The sequence below is a fragment of the Megascapheus bottae genome, chromosome 5 (assembly GCF_031878675.1).
Source record: "Megascapheus bottae isolate mThoBot1 chromosome 5, mThoBot2.hap1, whole genome shotgun sequence".
Taxonomy (NCBI): domain Eukaryota; kingdom Metazoa; phylum Chordata; class Mammalia; order Rodentia; family Geomyidae; genus Megascapheus; species Megascapheus bottae.
In genome coordinates this window covers 35,283,864-35,297,248 of record NC_143513.1, presented here as the reverse complement: position 1 = coordinate 35,297,248, position 13,385 = coordinate 35,283,864, and the positions used below count along the sequence as shown (strand labels likewise).

The window sequence follows — 13,385 nt, the reverse complement described above, 5'->3', positions numbered from 1 at the left end:
AAAGGAGGGGGGAGGTGTTATTTCTGCCTAGGAAACTTTTACATAGACTTTTTAATAAATCAAAGCCTGATTTATCAAGTTCCTAAAGGCCTCAGTGCAAAAAGCAGAGTCATGGAAGGTCATAGATTCAGGAAGAAGTTGCAAGTGCTTGTATTTGTGAACTGAGCTTTGAAGTCATTAATGCATGTTTCACTAACAAAGTTTATTTCCACAATCAAGAGTTCTCTCCACCAGAATTACTTTCCAAACACACATTTCTGAAAGATTCTTCTGCACCTTTCAACAAAGACAGATCATTCAAAAGCCAATAATTCAAACTGCTTGGTGACTTTAAATGATAAACTTTTATTCTGAATATACTGTTTTTTGCACAAGATTTAACACAACGTTTTCTGGGATTATAAATATTTTTATAACAGTATTATACAAATTTTTACAAAATATTTTAATCAGGCTAGTTAATGTCCACAAAAGGGTCAAGAGAACAATCATAAAGGGGAAAAAAGAGCTCTGGTTCACAAAAGCCACAAGGCTTTTTGCACGGATGAACATTGAGTATTTATTTCATTAGAAGTAACGCTAGAAGCAAGATCTAACAATTGTACAGCATAACAGAAAGGTTGGCATAGCTAGGTCACATTATAAACTCAACTGGCATCTATACAAGACAGTATCCCATGCAACTCTGTGGAATTCTTTGAGATTATTTCTTTTATAAAATAAAAAAATAAGATAGGTGATCCTGTAGGGTAGGCAAGGGCTATCCAATTCTTCAAAATTCTGAATTGTTTTTCATGCTCAATATTTTTGTTTTAGTGACTTAATCTGTACAATAACTATTCACTGAATAATAACATTCTGCTATGGCAAATAATTAAAGTTCTAGATAGTATAGTATAGGATTGGGGAAAGTGTGAAAAAAGTCACTAATTTCTATGTCTTGCTAGTTTCAACTGTATTCTGTTTGACATTTCAATCTCAACTAACAAGATCAGCGGAACAGCTTCAAAGGTTTAAATTAAGACATGGAATTTAAGCTTTGGCAAACATAAGACAAATATTTAAATGAGATGTAAAACACAGGACACCATCAAATAAGCAAGTAACACTTGGGTTGCAAAGGTCACTTAAAAGGGATACTGCCTATTTGAACCCCATAAGGCCAGTGTTAAAGTTCATAAAAGGAATATTATATATAGGAAAACTTACAAATGGCAGCAACACTGTTTCTTTAAATTATTTCCTCAAGGTAAGCAATAATGCTTCAAGCATTAGAAACATGAAAAAAGATCATACTAAAATCTCATAGGCCCCAGACCTAAAAATCTCTTCAATCAAACTTGCTAACTATGTCATGTTAAAAACCTGTTACAAATATGGACCACGACTGGTGTTTGGCAGTAACGCTGGTTGTTCAAATGAAGAAATGATGAGGCCATTTATGCAAAATTCGTTCTTGCTACTCAATACTAATGTAAGATTTATTTTGACTCTGACAAACAGCAATAAGCAATAGGAATATAGCAAAAATTAAATAAATAAAAACAGGTACAAACTCTAATTGATCTCTTGTATTATTCAGTCTTTGGATATCAATGTTTATATAATTTAAGATCTTGCCAACAGAATTCACAGAACAATAGTAAATTTAAGCATTTCATTGGATGAGTGTTGTTCTCATTTTTAGAGTAATGTGGTAAAACTATGAAGATTGGTATCTATCACACAGTTTTTACTTAGAGAGCATGGTCTATTCCATTTGTCACCCTTTACATGGTTATCATGATATATAACTCCAATCAAACAGGGCTTTGCCAGGAGATGCCAAGTTTCACTGTGGTAAACACAATAATGTAGTTGATGAAAAAAACACATGTAAATAACATTGGCTATGAAATAATTAAGAGATTTTAAACATAACTTTAAGGTAGTTTGTTGTATGCTAGAAGCAATTTGATTGTTTTATTGTGCATCATTCATAAACACACACTAATAAACTTATATTTGAAGATCTCCTTTCTAATACTTTTATGATTTTAAAGTAGTATAGGAAAAAAAGGTTAACAGTAAGTTTTACATATTTAAACAACACACAACATGATTTAAACATATCATCACTTTGCAATCATTTTGGTATTTTCTAAAATAGTCAATACCAGTTATGAAGGGATTATAAAATCGTAACACAGAAATGAATGGTACTGATGTCAACTCATAGATGAACAGTTGGCAAAGTGATTTCATTTCCCCTGCCCCCATTTTAAATTAAAAAAATTCTTAAAGAAATATATAGGATATTCTGACAGCAGGGAAAAATTACAAATATATGCAAAGCTAAAAAACAATAATTATGCCAAAGAATTGGTTAAATCTTTGATATGTGAAGCATGTTAAAGCATGCTGGATACTATAAATAATTTGATTTGAAAATGATCTATAAGAATATTTCCAGCATATACACACACCATTATGTGGCATGTTTGAAAAAAAATCATTTAACCATAAAAATACCTGCAACCTTCTAGTTTTTAGCATATTTACTATTCTGAAATACACATTCATTGTTTTCTTACCCTCTCTTCAAATACTGTTTATTCCTGAAAATAAGTTTTCAAAACATAAATAAGATTTTCTATCATATTCATCTATAATGAAATACCTGTTTTACTACACTAGCCATTTCCACCAAGGAGGCTGTATAAAAACAAATTTTATTATTCACAATCAAATGTTCATGTGCATACATATAGATTCAAGGTTTCCTATTTGTTCTGACTATTGCAAAACCCTCATCAAATTGTATAGGAATTTTGGCCAAATAATTACAGCATTTAAAATAGAGGAACAAAAGCCACAGCAACCTTTTCTGGATTGTCTATGCTACTGTCAAGATGAACAAAGAGGAAACCAAGGATGAATCTTCATTGAAAACATATATGTACTTTTCAAAAAAATAAATGTGTTAGATCTGATTTATGTACTTAAAATATCTGTACATAGGATTTTCAGGCAAAAGCATGAATCTGTATAAAATTCATTAATTCCCATTTCACCATTTACCTAACCCAGTCATTCAGTATTTATATTGCACAGTATATTCAGAGTAGTTTAACCACATTTTAAAAGATGACTTAAGTGCATTTACACGGCAAAGTTCAGATTCTTACATGACAATAATGTCACTCAGTTAACTTTTCAATGGACTACACTCTACAGTAAGAGAAAAACAAACCAAAAAGTTAAAATAGCAGCAGCATCATGCACAATATCCTTGGTAACCCAAGTTCAATATCACAAGAAAAACACTTCCCTCCCCCCAACAAGCTTTTCTTAGAGCATTTTTTAAATATCTGGCTAGCACTACATAACTGTACTGGGAACAAAAGAAACATTACATCCAAGCATTTAAGGGCTTACATTTATAAGGAAATACGTCACACGTTCAGATTTCACTCTCAAGCACCTTAAGTTTAATAATATCTTGGTTATTATTTTCAAACCATCAATTCATCACCTCACTGAAATTTAATGGTTGTTTGTGTTTTATTTTTGGCAAGAAGACATTCTTTATAAGGCATTTTATTCATGGCATTTTTTTTCTGTAGAAAATTAGCCATTATTAATATTTAATAGAATTCTCTTTCTCCCTTCTTGCTTTCTCTTTCTAGGTCTCTATTCAGGAAGGATATTCCAGGTATGGATTACGTTTTTAACAGAAGAGTAAGTGAAGGCAAAAGTTAATATTCCCCACCCTAGAGATTTTCTTGGTAGAATTGCAGCAAGTTGAAATTCCAGGTCCAAATCAAGACCTTTCTTATGATTCACAAACAATTGTATGGGGAGCCCTTGTACATATAATCACCAATGCAACAGCAAACTCAACATTTCCAACAGAGCACATATAGAGTTTTGCTTTGATGTTATACATAGATGATGCGGCATTCACACAAGTTGGAGGATCTGACATCCTGACATGCAGCCAGTAGTGGGTGCTTATGAACCTGTTCCTTAGAATTATGTCGCGGTAGAGGTCCAGCTAAGGTACTGCTGATTCCACGATTGGCCCTAATGACATCGAGGGCTCATATTTTGTCAGAGTCTGGAGTTGATTCAGATCGAGGGCTTGGGAGGTCACAATAGATACTGTCTGCTGCCAGATACCAGCCAAAGTAGTAGGAACTGGAGTCCGATGATAGACCACAGGGACGGATTTAACCCAGAAACACCACCACAGTCGGTATAATCCTCCTGTTAGAAAGGAAGAACAACAAAAAACAACAAAACAAAACACCTCATGAGAAACATTCAGTGAGGCATCTTTCCAGATGACTCAACTTCTAAACTTACCTTAGAAAATTGTTCTTACTAGAATCCAAATGACATTCACCTAGATTTTATTTTTCAGTGATGTGAGTTAAAGCCATTTCTCAGCACCATTTGATGAATGCTTTGACATTTTAGCTGTAAATTTTGATAGTTTTTGAAATAAAAAATGAGAAATGCTAATTTGGGTAATATACTTACTTATTTTCATGGTACTAGAAATCCTGCATATATATATTTGTAAGAGTGATAGACAAAATAATATTTGATATTGATTAATTCCCAGCAATTATGACTTTTAGCACATAAGAAAACATACATTTCAGTAATAGAATTACACTTGTTTCTTATACCTAACATACAAAATCATATGCAGAACATATGTTGCACCTGGATTTTCATCAAGTACTATAGGATATTGAAAAATCACATCTTCGAAGAACTGGCAATGAAAAGGCATCCTGCAAACAAAGATCCAGAGTCAAAACCTAAGCTAGAAAGAGAGGTTCGTCTTAGAAATCTATTAAATATTAGCATTGAGTAAACCTACCAATGTTCCCCAGGGTACAGAGTTGGCTCAAGTGTTTCCCTATTAATCCAGCAGTATTCTACACCATTCATTCTGAGGTACCATTTTCTCTTACATTTTCTATATCCCTAGTCAATTTCATTTTGTAAACTTAATTATTTCTCTAGATTTTGTTCACAGATTCATTAATCCAAGGTTCACCTTCCCAGAATCAAAACAATCAATTATATACATGAACAAAAGTGTTTCCTCCCAGGAGAATTTTACAAAATAACATTTCCTCTTTTGTACGTGTTGTTCACCAGAGTTTAAAACAGTGTTTGCCGCACTGAGTAAATAGATAATATTTTCTTCAATTGTATATGAGGATCCTCACACTTTTCTATTTGTTAATTAAAGAGAAGACTAACGTACAAGAATCCATAAAAAAAAAACTTTAGTAGCCAAACATGCCTCATAAAGACAAACAGAATCCTAAAATAATCAACTCTCACTCATCGTATTTGACTTTCCAGGAACATTTGACAAGCAATGAGTTTTGTTGAAATATTTTCTTGAGTCTTTGGTTAACACACTCTTGGCTTCCCTTAATACTTTATCTGTGGTTAGTATTACGCTCCTTTAGTTTGATCTTCCTTTCATGTCCTCCAGATGTTAATTTTTTCTAGGCATTAGTTCTCTCTCCTCATTCCTTCTTCATGTATACTTTGGTGGCTTGGAATTTCACCTGCTTTCTGTCGGCCTGAATTCTGCTATAACTGTCACAGTGACAGCTCTACTCTCCCAGGTGCCATGGAGATTCAGTTTTGATGCTTATCATGTATTATTCTTCTAGGAATCTGAGCATGGCACTTCTAGAGTAATGGCACAGAACTATCATCTGAGATTCTTCTCTTTCTCTCAAATAGCATCCACCAGCATGTTCCCTTAATTCTAGCTTCAAAACATCCTCAAACACACCATTCTCACTGTCTCAGGTACAACTCAACAACACTTGCCTATACTTTTGAAAAAATGCCATATTTGTCTTCTTATGTGTCTCCTACCATACTCATTTGTGATCTCTTCTCCAGCAAGCAGTCTTAAAAACATAAATCAATTCCTTTCACATCTTGTTTGAAATATCTCTTCATTCTCTAAACAAATCCACATTTGTTTCTAAAGCCTACAAAGTCTTACATATTCTTGAGCCTGGCTGTTTCTCCACTTTCATCTCATCACATTCCCGTCCTATCTTTCACTACTTTGCTCCACTGGTGTGTTTCTGTGTGAAAAGTGATGTTTTTCTGTCCATACGTGAGAGTGGTGTGTTAAAGTCACCAACAATCACTGTGTTTTGATCTATGTATGGTTTCAGTGAAAGTAAAGTTTGCTTGATGAAGTTTGGTGCTCCAAGATTAGGTTTATAGATATTTAGGATGGTTATGTCCTCCTGGAAGAGAGATCCCTTTATTAGTATGTAGTAACCTTCTTTGTCTTTTCTCACTAATTTTAGTCTATTTTATCTGATATGAGGATGGCAACTCCAGCCTGTTTATGGAGGCCTCTTCAACAAGTGGTGCTGGCAGAACTGGTTAAGCACATGCAGAAAACTAAAGTTGGATCCTTCTTTGTCACCCTGCACTAGAATTAACTTGAAATGGATCAAAGACCTTGAGGTAAAAGCTGATACACTGAAAACATTACAAGAATGAATAGGAGATACACTAGGCCTCCTTGGCACAGGTCGAAACTTTCTCAATAAGGACCATGAAACACAACAAATCAGAGAAAGGCTGGATCAGTGGGACTGCATTAAACTGCAGAGCTTATGTATGGCAAAGGACATAGCTAGTAAATTAATTAGGAAGCCTACACAATGGGAGAAAATCTTCACTAACCTTAAAAAGGACAAAGGCCTCATATCTAAAATATAGCAACAGCTCTAAAAATTGAATCACTCCAAAACTAATCTCCAAAGTAACAATCATCCCATTAAAAGATGGGCCAAAGACTTAAAGAGAGTCTTCTCTGAAGAAGAAATAAAAATGGTATATAGAAACATGAAGAAATGCTCGACATCTCTGGCCATAAAAGAAATGCAAATCAAAACAACTCTAAGATTCCACCTCACTCCAGTTAGAATGACCAAGATCAAGAAATCTACTAACAACAGATGCTGGAGGGGATGTGGCCAGGAGGGATCACTACTACACTGTTGGTGGGAGTGAAAACTTGTTCAAGCACTATGGAAAGCAGTATGGCAGTTCCTCAAAAGACTAAACATAGAGCTACCCTATGACCCAGCAATTTCACTACTTGGCATTTACCCAACCATCCAGAAACAAGGGCATACTAAATCCACTAGCGCAACAATGTTCATTGCAGCACTATTTACCATAGCAAAGATGCCCTTCAGTTGATCATTGGATGCAACAAGATGTGGTATTTATACACAATGGAGTTCTATGCTTCTGTCAGAAAGAACAACAACACCTCATTTGTAAGGAAATGGAAAGACTTAGAATCATGTTAAGTGAAGTAAGCCAGACTCAAAGGAACATAGGTCCAATAGCCTCCCTCATTTGTCATAATCAGCAGAAACCTTGGGCTCTCCTAGCAGAGATTTACAATAGAACAAAATCTAGAGACATTAGGCCAAATAGTATGACACTAAATGTAAGGACCTCCAGGATAAGGAAACAAAAGCCATATAATGAGTGATTGTTGTCCTTAATGTACTATGTTATCTCTCATCTCTTTTGCCATCCCTTGGTTATCTCATATTGTTACAGTATTTCACTTTGTTATCTGATATATTGGATATATGCATATTTGGTCATTTGAAACTGGATAGGGAAGGGGGAAATCAAGATAAGTGGGGGGGAGGGGGGAGGGAAAAGTGGACCATGTCATGAGAAAGGGTATCAATGTTTGTGAAGTTATGCACCTTCTATCTGGTGAATATAATGTAATCCTTCTATTAATCACAATAAAAATTACCTAAAAAAAGTCAATAAAAAGTGATGTTTTTGCTGAGGATCTTTATATCTTGTCTAATCTTGGTTCAAACACTTTGCCCTTCAAGTAGGATAACCGGATAAAAAGTGAGCACACTCAATTTCATTACATTCAATTTCAAAATAAAGAGCAGCGTTTAGTATCTATATATTTATCCCCCAAATGTCACACATACATGAGAGGCACAGTCCACAAGATATGTGCAGCAAGTGTTTGATGAGTGAAAAGCAAATGAGAAGCACACATGTTAACTTGTTAGAAAAGATCAAAATAGTAAGTAAAATGACTAAATGTCAGGAGTACATGCACATTCTGGCTAAGTATCAATATAATGAAATGCAGATACAACACATTCATGAATAAAGGGTGCATTTTATCAATAAAATGCTTGCTCATGTGAAATAAATCTTTATATTGTAGAAGTCTATTGTGAAAAGAAAAATATTCCCTGTATCTTCATTATTTTAATGTTTTATTTTTCCCCAACTCCTCCGTGTGATGATGGGATTTGTCTGTTTCAGTCTGGGAGGTGGGAATTTAGATCAGTTATTTCAAGTTCAATGTGAATAAACATGCATATTTATTCACATTGAAGACCCACCCATGCAGTTTCCTGATCATATTTTCTCATGTGTCTCTCATAGTGAAATCACATACAATAAAGTAGATATTATGCTGGGAAGTACATTGTGAGATAGACTTCAAATGTTTTCTAAATCACAAATGCACAGGTTGAAGTAGAAATCTCAGCATTTTCTGTCTTCCCACTGAATACATGATCACATAAGAGCCTATTTTAATGTTTATCATAGTAGAAAAATAATGTATTATTACCTCACTTTTTTCTATGTAACATTAATATTGGTAAAGGATGTAATACTAAAAATGTTATATATTTGATTTTTAAATACAGTAGACTACTTTTACTAGAATTCTTTATGTGGAAATTTTCTCAAAAGACTTAATAAAAAATCACTTTAGAATTTTATATTTCCTATTCTTCTTCATAACTGCTTAAATGAAAGAAGAAAAAAAACCCCACAAAACTATTATTGTAAGGAAATGGAAAGACTTGGAAAACATCACATTAAGTGAAGTAAGCCAGATCCAAAGGAACATAGGCTCAATGTTTTCCTTCATTTGTAATAATTAGTACATATCTAGGACTTTCCTAGCAGAGAATTACAATAGCCCAAAACCTAGATTCATAAGGTCATATAGGATCAGAATAAATGAAAGGATCTCCAGGATATAGAAACAAGAGCTTTATCTTGTGTGATTATTGTTCTTAATGTACTATGTTATTTCTCTTCTCTTTTGTTGCCCTTTGGTTAATCCCATATTGTTATTGCATCTGACTTTGTTACCTGTTATAGTGCATGTATATTTGATTATTTGAAATAAGAAAGGGAAGGGGGGAAAACAAGATGATTGGGAGGGAGGATGGAGGAGGGAAATGGGGAAAATCATGAGAAGGGGTATCAATGTGTGAGAAGTAATTCACCTACTATCTGGCGAATATAACTGTAACCCCTCTATACATTACAATATTTTTTTAAAAAAAGAAACCAAAAGAAAATTATTATAGCTCAATTCATATGGCTGGCCCACCCCAAATTTTGCCTATACGACCATGTATTGTCTAAAACCTCTTCAGTTTTCTGTTGCTAAATAAACATGCTTAGGCCATCTGTCTTTCTTTCTGCAAACAGAACCTGGGAAAACTAATTACACAAAGTTTACAGTAATGAAAATAATATTTAATTTTAGAAACCAATTTTCCCAGATTAAAGTATGGGAAATACAGCTATGGAAAATGTTCCCTATGTTTCTGAAAATAGTTAATTCCCATTAAGAGGCAATTATTACGTTTAGACAAGTCTACATTAAATTTAAAAAATCATCAAAAAAGCTCATCAAAAAATCCTACACTTAATTATTTATATATATTTATTAATTCATTTTTGCCTAATTGGGGTTTGAACTCTGGATCTTGTGCTTATTAAAAAGGAACTCTGGGGGTGGGAGTTTGGCCTAGTGACAGAGTGCTTGCCTAGCATGCATGAAGACCCAGGTTTAATTCCTTGGTACTACAAACATAGAAATAAAAAAGCCGAAAGTGATGTTGAGGCTCAAGTGGTAGAGCTCTAGCCTTGAGAGAGTCCAAGACAGTGCTCAGACCCTGACCTGAGCTCAAGCCCAGAACTGGCAAAAAAAAAAAAAAAAAAAAAAAAAAAAAACCAACAAAACAAAAAACAAAAAAAGGAACTCTACCCTACCATTAGATTATATTTATTTGTTTGGTTAGGTAAATGGATACTGAACTATCTTTTTTTTTTTTTTTGCTAGTCCTGGGGCTTGAGCTCAGGGCCTGAGCACTGTCTTTGGGCTTTCTTAAGGCTAGCACTCTACCACTTGAGCCACAGCACCACTTCCAGCTTTTTCTACCATTTATAATTGAAGTAAATTCTTCTTCTACATGTCATTTTACTGTACTAATACAATCACTCAATGAGACAGGATGAACATTTGGCAAATTATTTAAATATAGACACATATGAATTTTTGTACCCCAAACATAGTTATACATATCTCTCTGATATTTGTTTTTACATTACTACTGAATATATTTAGCTGCATATGTGGAGTACAAACATTCTGCTTGGAAGGCAAGTATATTAGCACACCAAGCAGAGATTAAATATTCATATTGACATCACTGAAATTCAGCAAAGACATCTCATGTTTAATTTTTTTCTTTTATCTGGTTATGAAATTGATGCAGAAAAGCATACATTATTTCATAGAAGTGGAAAGTAATTATACTCAAAGTCATAATTCTGCAGTAATAAGCTCTTAGAATTATTTCTTCATTGCAATATATAAAATGAACAAATATCTGTATTTTAATAAGGATGTACCTGTGGTTGTATGATTTTTAATTGATGTCCTTATATATCTTACTTATACACTTAGTCATTATGCCTTTGGGGGATGTTTACAATGCTATATTTATATTTATGAAAATATATTCATTAGTGATAGATTAAAAATTAGTATTTAGACATTTATGTCTAATTGATATCCCTGTAATTTTTTTCTAAAATTCTTGTAATGGGGAATAGTAGTCATTAGAACCAAAGTGAAAAGATGAGCTGGTGGATCACACTCTTATTGTAGCTACTGAGGAGGCTGAGATCTGAGGATCATGATTCAAAGACAGCCCAGAAAGGAAAGTCCGTGTGACTCTCGTCTCCAAATAACCACCCAAAAACCATATGAGAAGCTGTAGCTAAAAGTGATAGAGTTTTGAGCAAAAATCTCAAGGACAGTGCCCAGGACCTGAGTTCAAGTCCCATGAATGACTCCCCCTTGCAAAAAAAAAGGTGAAAATATGTAACTATGTGTAGAATAAAATATATTAATCCAGTACCCTTGAACAATATTGTCTCATTTCTATAATCATCAGCAGTAGGGACAATATAGAATCACACGATTTTATTATATTTTCCTTCGTTCAAAGTTTATGATTTATCACCTTTCTCCCTATATCTCCCTGCATTCTTTAAGGTTTTGATAAAGTTGCATGTCAAACAACAGTTCAAATACAGCCTCAACAGCTCAAATGTGAAGCCCTCTATGGAGAAGGGTCATACAATTTTGATCTTACATTTAATTATTGAAACTGTCTAGGTTACTTGTATTTGAAAAATTTTGCCATGAAAACCATTATTTTGTTATCTCAAAACAAAATTTCTGAGATGTGCTTTACTACTGTCTCTCCTGGAGCCCCCTATGCTGCTGTCACACATGTAGTGTGGTGGCTTCCTGTTCAGGGACTCCTGGGGACCAGTCAAGAAAGAACACAACTAAAATTGCCCTAGTAACACAATCATGATGACGCTCGAGCATCAGAAAAGAAATTTCAGAGGAATGAATAGGTCACTGAATGGAAATAATCCGCCCATATCTATTCAGTAATATTAGTTATGCAACTCAAACACGAATGACTTTTCACAGAGATGAGTTTTTTCACATTTCATATCTATTCTTAATTTTTAATTTTTTGCTTGAATGAGGAATGAGAAGTTCACAAATGAGAAACAGAGTATATCAATAAAAATATAAATATTTGGAAAATTTACTCCTTAGCCTTTGATAAGAGCATTAATTTTGTCAGCAATTTCTGGGAATAATGCTCACGACTAATTATACTAATTCTAATAGTTGTTACTAAATATTTCTCATCAGTGAAAGTACAGTATCATCAATACTCTGTAATTATTCTTTAAGCTCATCTAAAGTTTGTATAAACATCCTATGAGAAAATAGTGGCTTTTATAATAAATGAAAAAAATATAATTTATTTGAAATCAGTGCTTTGTAAAGTAAGAATAAAACTGAAATTTTAGTAACTTTTTTCTCAAACATTAATTATTATAGAATTAAGGATATAGATTATTTTCTAAAATATATCAAGCCAAAAAAAGCCAAAAGAAAGAAAAATTAGAGAAAAGTGACTGACCATCCACACCACATGAAAACTTGCAGTAAAATGAAGATAGGAGCTGACATCATGGAACAGGCACGACTCGGTGTGCATATAAGTTCATCCTATTAATAACGGGCAAAGTAGCAAGCACAGGGAGAGGAAAAAGAACACAGAAAAGAAGACATACGAGATGAGATTTCATGCAGTTTGCTGGCAATTAGCAGTCAATGTGAGCTCCATCCATAGCAGATTCAACAATGACCATGGCAAATGCGCACTACCAAATTACTCCACTGCTAGAGGAAACATGACACATTATTAGCACACCAAGCTACTGAGAAAGACCTGTACTTTCACACACAACACAATATACAGCTTATAGAAATGTAAGTAAGTAGCATTTTTTTCCTAGTTCAATCTTTCCAATACCTTGAATAACAGACATAACTTGATAGGCTGAATATTTGGGGTCTAGGGTCTTTGTTTTGTTGTGAATTATATTTTATGTCCATCTAGGTAAAATTAATCTCTTTTTTGTTTTGAAAATTGGTGACAGTTAATAAGTGAAGTTCCTCTAATGAATGAAACTGTACACTGGGCTCAGAGAGAAAAAAAAGTTTTAATTGCAATTTGTAACTACTTATTCTATAGTAAAAATAAGGACTTTTCACAGAGAAATTTGGGGTTGAGTGGCTAGCAAAATTTCTTGCACTTTTAGTCCTATTCTCCAATACTGATGTGACTTATTTTTATTACCTAATTTCATAATAAATATCTGTAGAAATGTATTAATCTGGCTGGAATGAAATAGGTAGACCTATCTTTAAACAAGAACCTCTAAAATACATAGTAATTGCAGATGTTTGAAGGTGTTTTTAAAATATTTTGAGGATTACAAGTCTAGGTTTGAATCTCATTTGTACGTACAGCCACTTAACAAAAATAACACTGAAAACTATGGAATAAAATAACATTATATTTTAAATCAGATGAAATTGGGACAGATTTTATCAGAAAGCAGCACTCATCTTTAGGTACTGT

At 33.6% G+C, this 13,385-nt stretch overlaps 1 protein-coding gene across 1 annotated transcript in view; it reads right to left on the bottom strand.

The window, feature by feature from the left end:
* Positions 1 to 261: 261 nt before the first annotated feature.
* Cacna2d1 (calcium voltage-gated channel auxiliary subunit alpha2delta 1) overlaps positions 262 to 13,385 on the bottom strand; it is a 366,878-nt gene continuing 353,754 nt past the window's right edge. The window contains exon 38 of the mRNA XM_090332896.1: positions 262 to 4,248. Within this exon, the coding sequence (XP_090189022.1) occupies positions 4,132 to 4,248 (117 nt within the window). The 3' untranslated portion in view covers positions 262 to 4,131. The remainder of the gene's footprint in view (positions 4,249 to 13,385) is intronic.